At 39.4% G+C, this 14,093-nt stretch overlaps 1 protein-coding gene across 10 annotated transcripts in view; it reads right to left on the bottom strand.

Annotated features, from left to right (window-relative positions):
- SHROOM2 (shroom family member 2) overlaps nucleotides 1-14,093 on the bottom strand; it is a 185,462-nt gene that overhangs the window by 71,581 nt on the left and 99,788 nt on the right. For 5 of the 10 annotated variants that reach the window (XM_073354561.1, XM_073354553.1, XM_073354580.1 and 2 more), the window contains one exon: nucleotides 6,584-6,631. The exons of 4 other annotated variants lie outside the window; for them this stretch is intronic. In XM_073354561.1, the coding sequence (XP_073210662.1) occupies nucleotides 6,584-6,631 (48 nt within the window). Of the gene's footprint in view, nucleotides 1-6,583; nucleotides 6,632-12,443; nucleotides 12,504-14,093 lie in introns of those variants that run through there. One more of the 10 variants, XM_073354609.1, reaches the window with a different exon arrangement.

Below are 14,093 nucleotides of genomic sequence, written 5' to 3'. Positions count from 1 at the left end.
AAGAAAACACTACTGCTGAAAATCTGATACCAGTAGAAACAGATATTCCCTAGACCAAGAACCAAAATTATTAGCTAATAATAATTAGCTAGGCCAGCAGGTTTACTTGTAAACATCACCAGTAAAAATCTGCACAATATCTGGCTACTGAATCCAAACTTCTTTTTTCTTTTTGTGAATCCAAACTGTAATTTCAGATTAGTCTGAATTCAGACTAAACTTCCCAATTTAGAGTTTAGATAACAATTTAAATTTGTTCTGGTTTAGATTTACATGTTGTATTAGTGTGTCCATTAAAATTGAGGGGGTTGAGTCAGATCTGACGAGAGCTAATCAAGAGTAAATGCAAAAAAACAATGGCATTACACCAGTGTAAAGTACTATTATCAATCAGATCCAAAGTAGTGCCCTACAGTTTGGATATATTCTAAATTAAGTCAGGTGACATTCAATTAAAAGGGGAATAGGGAAAAGAAAACAAAAAAAACTTTTTGAAAAAAGTTATTCCAAACTAAGTTATGTCCCTTTGCTCACTTCCACAGAATACCAAGTTGTAAATTCAGCAAGACACCTTTTCACATTTAGAATCCCAAACAAAGAAAACATTTAGTACTAGCTGGCACAACTTCAGGGCAACTGCACCTCTGTGGTCCACCAAAGGCACCCACTTTAGGCTTCCGGCTTCCAGCCATCACCGCTCTCTCATTGCCTCCTGACTGGGGATTTTAAGGGTGCACTGCCCTCTACCTTACACTGTGGTATGCCCAGCAAACCACACTGCCTAGAAAGGCCAGAACATGTGCTTTGCTTTCTCTCTGGGCGCTATGACCAGTGTATTGTCCAATTATAAATAGGCTTGGCAGAATTTGATTGATTTTGTCAACTGATAATATCAATGCTTCTTTTTAAGCATTTTTTTCCAATTTTTAATTATTTTAATTTTCACACTTGTGCAAAATTATGGGTGTGGGGGGTCAGACAATGGGGTGGATTAGACAATAATTATTATTGACAGTAAATGTTGAGAGTCAAAAAATTAAAGCTTTACAACCATTAAAACACAGCTTGTCAACCTCACATGTCAAAATATACAAAGTAAATATCCTTAAATCAAACTCTAATATGTTCTCAAGCAGCATTTTTCTTACTTTGCCTATCTGTACATTTCTATTATTATTGATGGAAATATTTTTTCTTCAGTTTGTGTTTGTATGGTTACATCAACATACACCAATAAAAATCTAATCCTTCCAAATTTAGTTATAAATTACCATACAACTCCTTTTAAGCAAGCACATTTATTCTCGGGGTAAAGGTATTACAGAGAAAACATATTTAAACAATAAAAGCAGTTACATGCACACTAAAAAGCTTACCAGAAGTCATCCCAACTCCAATCTAGGATTCTATTAGGTTTTAGTCCTTCAAAATCCACAAATGGGTTTTCCCCACACTTCATCTGTTTTAGATCCAGAAACAAGACTGGGCAGATCAGCCAGTTTTTTTTATAGTGCTTGGGGCTTTGATCTTTGTGTTCTGTAACAGGTAATCAGCAAACAATGACCGTCTCCTCAGGGCTAAGCTTCAAAAGGCTAGGTTTTTGCATAACCAGAGTTGGAGAATGTGCATTAAACTCTTCTTAACGATTTTTCAAGAAGTCCACTTATTGTCGCAAAAGTCCATACCTGTCTGGCATGTTTTCAACACAGTCTTTTGAATTCCCAGATCTTACATCTGTCATATCGCCTCGCTATTGAAGTTACATGCAATCCCAGCCCACAACAACACACAAATGTAATACAATAAGGTATTTTAAAGATACTGTAAGAAATTGCTGTATCTATCACACTACTTAATTATGCCAAACTAAAAGGCCACTACCAGGATTTATTTTTTCGTTAATACCTTATTCTACTTCTTGTGTGAACCAACAAAGGAACTAATGCCTGTCTGCTGACTCATGCTTACTATGTAATATTCAAGTGAAGCTGCAAATCCGTCAGTTTAAAAAAAGAGTAAGTTACATAAAACAGACTATGCAATGTTTCTAAAAATGTCAATCAAGCAATGAAAGACAAGTTTTTCAAGTTAATCATTTGGTTACTGTTCAGATCTCCAGTCAAAATGTTTCCTTTCTCCAGTGCTGGTGCTGACATACTCACATTGGCCATACTGAGTCAGCACAGCTTTAACCTAGCACAGGAATAAGTTTATGAACTGAAAGTTTGATAGAGTACTCAGTTACTATAGGGTTTTAACTTAAAAATCCTACCACTCAAAAGGAGATTTCACATAGAAGTAGTGAAGTGGATGGAGTTGGGAAGGAAAGTTGGGAACATCTTGTATTCTCTGCAAAGTTACACTCTGTTTAGTTTTTAATTTACGTATTTATTTTTTTTTTTTTAGAAAGAGGTGGAATTCCTGTATAAGTTACAAGTAGAGTGCATATAATGATATCTTTAGCTAAGGCTGCACAAGCATTTGCATTCTAAAAGGTATTCTTCAGCTGCTTATAATGTTGCCAAACTTTAATTATTTTGGCGGAAATTTGTCAGGTTTGTCGTCAGTCCATAAACTAATTATTCTGGTGTTTGTTTGTTAAGAAAAGTCTATGGAAAAATGGTTCAGACATTTTCAAGAACTCATGGAGTGTGGCGGGGGGGTGGGTGATGGGGGGGAACCGCACAGTATTATAAAAGAAAATTTGAAATTAAAAACAAAAACAAAACAAACCCCCACCCCAAAACCCAAGAGACCCAGTTTAATCACTTCAGAAAAAGGAATGAGAAACTTGACATAGGAGGAGAAGTTTAAAGTACTAAATACACACAGATTACAGAAAAGTGGTCATTGTAACCATCTACAAGTACATACAAGGAAATAATTAGGGGACATTAATACTATTAAGATCACTTTTCATGATTCTTAATTTCTTTATTATTATTATTATTATCACTTTTCATGATTCTTAATAATCCCTCTTTTCAGTTTTGTTACAAGGCAGAGATCTCCAGCAGCTTTTGAAGTGAAATTCCTCCCTCTACTGGCTTTTAGACACCAGTAACATATTCTAAAGGACCATTATTTGCCATTCTAGCAGATTCTTGCCTGTGTGACAGTTCCAGTAAACCAGCACAATGGAATTACATCATGGACAATCAAAGAGAGAAAACACAATTCTTATACAGGAAGAATTTGACTGACTGCTATTATCCCTCTGCAAAATATAACCAATTGTGATATTCTTTACCTTTCCAAACTAGGAATGTAAATATTGATTAAAAAGTTAACGGTTTAAACTATTAAAATTATATTGTTTAACCGGTTAACTGATTAAAGGGAGAGGGGCAGGAGCTGCTCCGGTCGGGGGGGTGAGGCTAGGACTTCTCCAGTCGGCCTGGGGCTGTCCAGCTGGCCTGAGGCTGGTGGTTAATGGTTAGGATGGGTTAATGATAAGATTAATGCTTACCGGTTAACTGTTTAATATTGTACAGCCCTATTCCAAACTGCCCCTGCTCAATGTATGTTTCTAATGCAGACTCTTAACCTTTTTCCTCCTATTCATGACATCAATAACAGGTCACTCATTGCATCTGCCACCCTAAACAGATCTCCTTTTCCCTCACATGACCACATGTCTCGGAATTCTATATGCCCCATTTCACCACACTTCCCTCATGAAAATCTATAATAAATAACAATTTGTTGTTTAAAATAAAAGTTCATTATGTCATATATGGCCAGCACAGGTGCTGACATTCACTACATATGAATGTTAATATGATATATAATATAGATGTCTATGGTCAGATAGATATATTAGTAAGCATCATGTACACATTGCTATTTAAAACATCAGGCCTGATCCAGTGCCATTTTAAGTACATGAAAAAAAAGACTTTAATTGGATTCAATCAGCACTGGTTTCAGGCCATAACAAACTGCACATTCTTCAACGTTCTATATCGGGGTGGGCAACCTGCGGCCCATCAGGGTAATCTGATTGCAGGCGATGAGACATTTTGCGGACGTTGACCGTCTGTAGCATGGCCCCACACATCTCCCAGTGTCCGCGGTTGCCCACCACTGTTATATATTCAGTAAGTTTCTCAATTAAAATAGCTGTAGTAATTAGATTTATCTTTCCAAGGAGAATGGTTAGAAACATCTTTAAATAAGCTTAGGTTCTGCAGCAAATTTTTGAACCTCAAATTTGAAAACCACTGAGTTTAGAGTGTCAGGAACTATTCGAGAATTCTGGAAGTTGTGTGTGTCAATTCCTTTCAGGTTTAACAGGAGAGCCGCTATATTTGAAGTGTCAGAAACTACTGAACTTAGTTAAATCAGAGTGTGGGCTCTTAGTTTATATCCAGTACTGTCTTGCTGAGACCCTCCGCATCATTCTGTCCCTGTGCTACTTCAATTTTAAAATGAGATTCATAGATTCCAAGGCCAAAAGGGGACTACTGTGATAATCTAATCTGACCTACTGTAATAACACAGACCATTGAACTTCCCCAAAATAATTCCTACAGCATATCTTTTGGAAAAGCATCCAATCTTTATTTAAAAATTGCCAGTGATGGAGAATCCAGCACCACCCTTGGTAAACTGTTGCAAAAATGTATGCCTTATTTCCAGGCTGAATTTGTCTAGCTCCAACTTCCAGCCACTGGATCTTGTTTATGCTTTTTTTCTACCTGATTGAAGAGCCTATTATTAAATATTTGTTCCCCAAATAGGTATTTACAGACTCTAATCAAATCACCCATTAACCTTCTATTTCTTAAACTAAATAGATTAAGCTACTTGAGTCTATCACTGTAAGGCATGTTTTCTAATCCTTTGATCATTTTTGTGGTTCTTCTCTGAACCCTCTCCAATTTCTCAACATCCTTCTTAAACAATGTACATCAGAACTGAACAAAGTGTTCCAGCAATGGTCACACTAGTACCAAATCCTGAGGTAAAATAATCTTTCTACTCTTACTCGAGATTCCCCTGTTTATGCATCCAAGGATTGTACTAGACTTTTTGACCACAGCATTGCACTGGGAGCTCATGTTCAGCTAATTATCCACTCCCCGCACTCCCAACTCTTTTTCAAAGTCATTGCTTCCCAGGATAGAGTTCTCCATCCTGTAAGTAAGTAAGGCCTACAGTCTTTGTTCCTAGATGTATAAAATTACATTTAGCCATACTGAAATACATATTGTTTGCTTATGCCCAGTTTACCAAGTAATCCAGATTGTTCTGTATTAGTGACCTATTTTCTTTATTATTTACTACTCCCCAAACTTTTGTGTCATCTACAAACTTTAACAGTGATGATTTTATGTTTTCTTACAGGTCACTGATAAAAATGTGAAATAGTCTTAGGCCAGGAACTAATCCCTACAGGACCCCACTAGAAACACATCTGCTCCATCATGATTCCACATTTATAGTTACTGTTTGAGACCTAACAGTTACCCAACTTTTAATCCACTTAATGTGTGCTGTGTTCATTTATATCTTTCTAGTTTTTTTAATCAAAATGTTGTGTGGTACCAAGTTAACACCTTACAGAAGTCTGAGTATATTACACTAACATTATTACCTTTATCAACCAATCTTGTAATCTCATAAAAAAAGACATCAAGTTAGTCTGACAGTATCTATTTTCCATAAATCAAATTTGATTGGCATTAATTATCCTCCTGTTAAGCTTTATTAATTGAGTCCCATATGAGTTGCTCCACTATCTTGCCTAGGATCAATATCAGACTAACAGGCCTATAATTACCCAGGTCATCCTGTTTACTGTTTTTAAATATTGGCACAACATTAACTTCCAGTCTTCTGGAACTTCTCTGATGTTACTGAAAATCAGCATCAATGGTCCAGCAAGCTCCTCAACCAGCTCTTTTAAAATTCTTGTCACAGCTCAGAATTTGTTGTAGTTCTGCAGAAGGTCCTACCTGTGCATGATGGACTATCTTAAATCTTGTCTGCATCAGGACTTTTCCTTGATTTCAACAACTGATGGCCAGCCACCGGTTGTAACTGCACTAGTGGGTGCACCAAGGGTACACAAGGAAAGCTACAAATTGTAAAGTGGAGTATAGTCCTGTTTTAAGTACTGAAGTCAATTGGAATTAAGTATATGCTTAAAGAGGTTTAAGTGTTGTCCCAAACAGAGACAGACTTAATCATGTGTTTATATGCTTTCCTGAATTAGGGCCACTATACATGTTTAGAGTACCTAAATATAACCAACTATTTTCATTTCATGAAGCAGACATAAGATTTCATAAATTTAGGATGATAGAAAAAAGAACACTGCATTTCCTATCCCTTTGTAAATTCCAACAAATAATTTCATACAGACAGATGGGTTCTCTCTCCTCTCAAAATATACTTATTTGTCAAAAATAACCATCCTGGCAAACACGTTCTCTGCTGGAATGTTTTATAAGCCTGTTTATGGTCCCCCACCCCCAAAAAAGTATCCTTACAAACATTTGCAGTTCATCAACCGCTGAGCCCATATAATACAATTACAAGTGCATGAATAAAGCTATAGTAAATAATTACAACTCACTTATTTCCACACTCGACCTCAGAGATGGGACTTTTAGCCTTGGTTTTCCTGGTAAGAAGAGATGTATTTATTGACAAGGAACTTAGCCTTGGAGAACAGAGTTGTCCTCCAACTTTCCTCCAAAACTGTTCCTTCCCCACTCTCCATTTGCATAAACAGCCTCACCCTCATCCCTGTCCCAGAGGCAAACTAGAACTGGTTAATTTTTTTTTCATAAAACACAAAAAATTTTGACAAAAGATGGCTTTTTAACCAAATCCAACATTTTTGTGTAAAATATTTAATCTGATCACCATTTTTCAATTTTTGAAACAAAGCTTTTGTTTTATTTTTGTTTTGACAATCTAAAATATATATATATATTTATTTTCAGTGTTTTGTTAGCCCTCTCCTACTACTTCTTCTGCCTCCTGCGAAAAAAAAGAGAAAAAGTAGTATTAAAAGGGAAAGAAAGTGCATGGTGTGGTGGAAGATGAAAATTCTCTCCCTTTTTTACTTCTTTGTATGCCCATAACAATGGGCCAGCTCAGTGAATGGCGGGACTTTCGGTTCCTCCCTAGGCTAGACAGAGAAACTCCCCCTGAAATACATCTTTTTACCCCAATGCAAACAAGTTACGTACTGCCCCCTAACATAGTTAGTTATGCCCCCTGACGTGGCTAGTTATCATCCATCACCTTGTACATGTTGGTTCCATCAAAACATCTTTATTATGTACTGTCATCCTGACCTTATCTTTTAGGAGAGGATCAGTGTGTTCCTGTTATCCTTGGGGAATGTTTTTGTACTATCCTTGATATTGGGGGGTTCTGGTACCACTTAATATTGGGATGTGTTTGCGTGAGTGTTCTGTGCCTAGCACTTCTTAGGAGTGTGTATTTCTGCAATATCAGCCCTGTTCTTGCCAACTTCTGCGAGCAGGTCCTGCCTCTTGCTCACAGCTTGTCTTTGCTTTATATCAGTAAAGTTTTAACTACTACTTTAGCCCAGGCCTCAGGTCTCATACCAGGCCTCTAATACAAGGGCTTATGTCTCAGATTATCTTGCCACTACAGCTTCTATGCCATAGAAGTGCGATTACATAATTAGGGAAGCAGGATACCAGTGATATGAGGAGAAATGAGCTTTCAAGGAGTATAACGTATACACTCCTTTTCTAACTGCTTTTAAAAGGGCAGATTTCTTCTTCCCCGCCTGATTTATTATTAAGATGAATAACAGAGTGAATAGAAAAATTGTGTGTGGGTGAGACTAAATGGAAGGTAAGTCATTTGGGATTGCTAAATGGTGGAAAACAAAATGCTTGGGTTTTTTATGCTCCATATATACACATATAGCAGTATTTATAGCACAGTCCTGGTCCCTGTTGAAGGATGGCTTCAGGGCCTTTATCTATGAAACTGCATATGTAGGCAGGGAAGCTATTATCTTCAGAGGAAAAAAAACATAATGGATCTGTGTTACTATAGTATCCAGAGCCGGCTCCAGGCACCAGCAAAACAAGCAGGTGCTTGGGGTGGCACATTTCTCAGGGCGCCATTTCTGGCGCCAGCCATGCCGCCCCTAGAAATGTACCCCCGCCACCCCAGCTCGCCTCCTCTCCGCCTCTGCCTGCTCCCCCGAGTGCGCCTCTGCCTGCTCCCCCGAGTGCGCCAGCTGTTTCGCATGGCAAGCCTGAAAGGGAGGGAGGAGAAGCCAAGTGGCAGCGCGCTCTGGGGAGGCGGCGGTGGTGGAGCGGATGTAAGCTGGGGCGGGGAGCGGTTCCTCTACCCCCCCTCCAGTTACTTCCTGCGCTCCCCCCCACCCTCGTTCCCCTCCACTCCGCCTGCTCCCCTGAACACGCTGCCTCTTCCTCACCTGAGAGGGAGGGGGGGAGAAGCGGAGCGGCGGCGTGTTCAGGGGAGCAGGCAGAGCGGAGGTGAGCTAGGGTTGGGGGGATTGTGGGGGGGGAGCGGCAGGAAGCTGGGGGTGGGAAATGCAGCACGCCTTGGGGAGGAAGCGGGGCTGGGGATTTGGGGAAGGGGTTGGGAAGGGGCGGAGTTGGGGCGGAGCAGGGGTGGGGGGCATGAAAAAAAAGCGGGGCAGCCAAACATTTTTTTGCTTGGGGCGGCAAAAATCCTAGAGCTGGCCCTGATAATATCTACATCATCTTAAAACACTGACATTGAATCCAAAGCCTTGGGCACACTACAGAACTGGCATAAAACTTTGGTAAGGAACTTCAAGCGTTGGAAGCTAAAGCCATAAGAAAGTAAAGTTTTACTGCGTAATTTCCATGGTACCTGCAATTCCCCCAAATTTTAGCTCGCAAGTTTCAGTTAGATAGGCACAGCTACCGTGCGTGCATGCAGGCATGTGTGTGTATGCACGCCTACCCAACCAATCAGCTTTTGAGGACTGCACAGTATAATTTATTTTCTACTTATGCATCTGTTTGAATCATTTCTGAAAGCAGGAGACCTGTGGTGTAAGACCTGGAGGGTCTTGGGTTCGATTCCTACCAATGACATAATGTCTGTCTATGTATGCAGCTGTGTTTCATTGCATATACACATTGCAAAACCACCATCTCACTAAAGAAACCAGTATTGGATGCAAGGATTTAAATTAAGAGGGAAAATGGTAATGTTCAGTAAAGTTTCACCCACAATTCCAAACTTCTTATAGTCCCAGAATAACAAGATATCTTTTCTGAAATGTTCAATAGTGAAATAATGTCCCTATTTGACTAACATTAGGATACAGACTCACCATTTCATGAACATTAATAGGATTAGTTTACAGGTCTCATGTTTGGAATCTTACTAATTCTGCAGACAGACAACTACAATACAAAGACAACTGAGTCAGCAGTCTCCATTAGCCTGTCTAGAGAATATAGTTAAGATCCCATCCACATTACTAATTGCAACCATATTGCATACAAGCTTGAGACAACTGGACTCTAACCGGTTCCCTTGAATTGGTTGCACTGACAGCATTCATGAATCTTAAGATAGCAACAACCCTTTTTTCATAGATTCATAGATTCATAGATATTTAGGTCAGAAGGGACCATTATGATCATCTAGTCTGACCTCCTGCACAATGCAGGCCACAGAATTTCACCCACCACTCCTAAAAAAGACCTCACACCTATATCTGTGCTATTGAAGTCCTCAAATTGTAGTTTGAAGACCTCAAGGAGCAGAGAATCCTCCAGCAAGTGACCCGTGCCCCATGCTACAGAGGAAGGCGAAAAACCTCCAGGGCCTTCCAATCTGCCCTGGAGGAAAATTCCTTCCCGACCCCAAATATGGCGATCAGCTAAACCCTGAGCATATGGGCAAGATTCATCAGCCAGATTCATCAGGTCTTTTTGAATTAAAACATCCACAACATCATAGTGGTTGGAAACTTAAAAACAAAACAAAAGAAAAACAACATAAATTCTGAAGAAATTAATGTAATGAGAGAGGTGCTGGTATTATTTTCTGGCCAGTATTTGCTTAATCTGACCATTGCTTCCAGCCTTTTACAGGCCCAATTTTCAGAAACCAAGTGATTAAAGACAGGCTCCCAAATATCAGAATTCCTAATTAGGGAATTTAATCAAGCACTTTGAAAACTGGGTTCAGTGATGTTTCAGTGCAAAACACGTCTGAACCTTCCAGATAAGAATGAAGACAAATTTATTTTAAATGACACCGTGTAGTCTCCCAAATACAATACACTCTCTCTGGCATCTGTGTTGTAGCTGTCCCGGTTCATCCGTCACTATTAGTCTTACGATTCTTTCAATCTGGCAAAATAAATCTAATAAACTGAAGTTGAAATATTTGTGAAAATGACATCAGGTAATTTCTGATTTATCTCTCACTTCAAATTTCTCCAAGTCATTTCCCAGTGCTAGGTTGGCCAAAGTGACTGACGGAATAAGGAAATCAGCTCTGACTAGTACGGTTTGATAATTAACATATTCAGTAGGAGTGGCTTTTAAAAAGAGCAACAGTGTTTAACAGCATTCCCCACGTGAGTGAATAGTTTAACTGTTTTTTATTCTAAGCACTCCATCTTACTAACAAACGTTATGAATCACCAAGAAAAGCATTTGCAAGTAGTCTTATACAATAAAAGTCACTAGGGATGTAGATTCCTTAAGATCTACAGGTAACGTCTAGGGGTTACAAACAGAAGTGTCCATTTATATAAGCAGTATGCAAAATAAAAGATAATAGAATGCAACTAAACCACTATTTTTCTTCCTGGAAAATTTAATACGGTTGACCTCCTCTCAATTTATTCTCAGCTGTTTGCACTGTATCCTGATATATATATACACATATGTATTTAAATGGACTATCTTAATACACAGGTAGTAATTCCAGACTTCAGATATACTGTAAGTATGGTGCAGACCATGGCATTAGCCAGCTTCCCACTCAGGCAGTCTATAAGCCAACACAGACAATTATGAGCTTACCCCAGTAAGGGATGGACACCATTTATTAGACTACCAAAATAAAGACATGGGATTTAAATGTACAGGAATTGCAGTTCTGAATGCTGGGGCAGTAAAAACACCACAACTTCACCCAAACAGAAAGCTGTGGATTAATTAGACTATAAGGACACAGATAATCTTTTATGGCCTGCCAACTGGAGTCAGTGGAAAGATTCAATGTGCTTTGGATCGGGCCCTTATTCTGCATATTGTTATATAAATAATAGTAACTCATAGGAGTTGACTAAGTCACATGGATATGTAAGAAACAATTTCCAAATGAGACAAACTAATCTCAGCTTGCAACAGATGGAAGCGCCACTAACCCTACTAGATTAAGGATTCTGCTAATGGGCTGTCTGCTTTCTCTAGTCACCAGTCAGCAGATACAAAAACAAACTCCTATCTGGAATCACTGTTTGCCACCCCACCCCAGCACATATTCTAGGAAAGGAGGAGGAGATGATGGTGAAGGTGGTTAGAAGAGACAATACTGTCAAACATAAGACCTCTGCCCCCCAAAAATTGCATTTAAAATACATATTAAAAAGGATATCCACATGCTTTTTCAATTCCATCCTCCCCAGCATATAGTGATATTTTTAAAGGCACCAATCCTCTTTTTTAGTTTTGTCCTTTAAAAAAACCCCTTTTTTAAAAAACTTCATTTCTGGTTGAAACTAGTTTGGCGGCACTACAATCAGCAGCAACATGCTAGTTCCCTGTGATACACGTCGGTGAATAATTAACAGCAAAGAAACCTCTTCCCTTTTGACACTGTATTGAGAAAACCTGGAGAGTGAATCATTTCCAGGATTTAACACTTTAAATTTTACAAACATACTCTCCTACACAATTTGTCATGAGAACTGGTTAGAATATTAGCATCCTGGAAAGCTAACAGCAGAGTTCTTCACAAATTATCAACTGCAAACCAATCCAACACACTCCCTTACCGAACAGCAAGTGTTGTATCAGTGGCACATAACAAACTAAGGTCAGATAAGAGTGACAGATGGGAAGCATATTGGCAAGCTGTGAGAAAACAGCTTCCCTCAGTTTCTGAATCCTACATTTTTCCTTCACCTGTTGATTTCATTTGGCCAATTGTATTATCAAACATAACAATATTTGAACCAAAGAGCCCTGGTCACAAACAAAAGCCCTGCATCACTTTTCTTTCATAGACACGTTAATAGTATACAGTAAGACAACTAAATGCATCCCTGAGAACAGTCACACACATAATTTATAACAACCACCTGTCACTGCACTAAAAGGTTCTACAATTAATCCAGCATCCCTGCTTCTTAACCTCTTATGAACTGGCAGAAGAGCCTCTCTGCAGGCACAGGTTTCACACATACAGGTACATACCCTCTATCAGAACCAAGATATCATGTCTCCCAGTCTACAGGTGCCTAGGTGAAAACATATGCCTTTGATTAAAGATCTAACATGGCCTCCAGTAATATCTGTGCTAATCAATGCCGTAGGCTTTGGGACTACCTTGTCAATGGGCTATTCCAAAGAGCTAGTTCTGGAGGGGTGTAGTGTTATATTTAAGCTTGGTGCTTAATTTTTGAACAATCTATTTAAAAATCCACAGACTGTCAAAATACTTGAGTTGACAACTTACTTCCGTGGATTATGATGTGACCATATTATGGTGATGCAAAACTGAATTTTGTCCTCTGGCAAAGATGTGCCACACTCTAGCCTAAGAGAATAAAACCCCTGCAGCCTTCTAAACAAAGACTGCCTTCCTCCTGTAGTAATCTGTGCCTGTGTGCAAGCTTGGTGGATATAATTAGATTCAGAAGGAAGTCTTATTACTGCACTACACTAAGAGGCAAGCAGGGATTTTGTTTAGTCATACCCACGATTCTGCTGAATAATTCCTCATGAACAAGGCTTGCTGCATTTGAAAGAGGAGTCTGAAGAATGACTGGAGGGCTGTTCTGGAGAAGAATTATTAGATCACCAATTTAAACTGTGACTTTTGAAGCTACTCTGTGAAAGGCTATCTCAAGCGTGCACATTTGCAATGAGTTTTCACCATATTGTTACAAAATGTAAGTGCCACATTCCTTCCTCTTACTGTTTTCTAAATGAACAGGTTAAACTGGGCCAGTGACCTAGAGATAATACTCTACCGTGCCGTCAGAAAGCCTGGACGCCTTATGCTAGTAGTTCTGTGAAGGATGTGTGCTCACATCCTTGTTTCACTGAACAATTTGTCCTCTGGCTAATTATGCAGCAATGCCGACTGGCTCCAAAAGCCCCTGGGACTATCCAGGTTTGTCACTACAGAGTTTCACTTTGGTTTGAGAATCACAAGAACCCTAAGTTTTCCCACACACCTTCTTCCACATTTAAAATATTCTCCTGGAGCCAGTGTCCCAGTAAAGGAGGTGGCTTGTGGTGATGGTGACCCTGCACATATTACCACCTCAGCAGTGAGAGCAGAAGCAATGTGTAGGAAGCTACACAGAAGTGACCTTAAGCTATAAAGGAATAAGGCGGGATGGGGAGACATAAAAAGCAATGAGATTGGTTTTGAAAATCTCCCCCATGGCTTATAATAGGAGGTTTCTTTCAGCCTTACCTTTGGAGAGACTAGCATACTTCCATAATGATACCTACAATAAATAAAAAAATTAACACAACCAAGCTCTTCAGGGATCTTGTCTCCAGGTGTGGTATGGTCACTACTCCTGATGTGAAGAATCTGGTTACTGTACTTGTCAGAGTTCCTTTTAGGGGGGTGTCATAAATATAAAGGGAAGGGTAAACCCCTTTGAAATCCCTCCCGGCCAGGGGAAAGCTCTTCTCACCTGTAAAGGGTTAAGAAGCTAAAGGTAACCTCGCTGGCACCTGACCAAAATGACCAATGAGGAGACAAGATACTTTCAAAAGCTGGGAGGAGGGAGAGAAACAAAGGGTCTGTGTCTGTCTGTATGCTGCTCTTGCCAGGGACAGAACAGGAATGGAGTATTAGAACTTTTAGTAAGTAATCTAGCTAGG

The sequence above is a fragment of the Lepidochelys kempii genome, chromosome 1 (genome assembly GCF_965140265.1).
Source record: "Lepidochelys kempii isolate rLepKem1 chromosome 1, rLepKem1.hap2, whole genome shotgun sequence".
NCBI lineage: Eukaryota > Metazoa > Chordata > Testudines > Cheloniidae > Lepidochelys > Lepidochelys kempii.
Note: the sequence above shows the minus strand (reverse complement) of the source record. Positions and strands in the feature narration are given on the sequence as shown.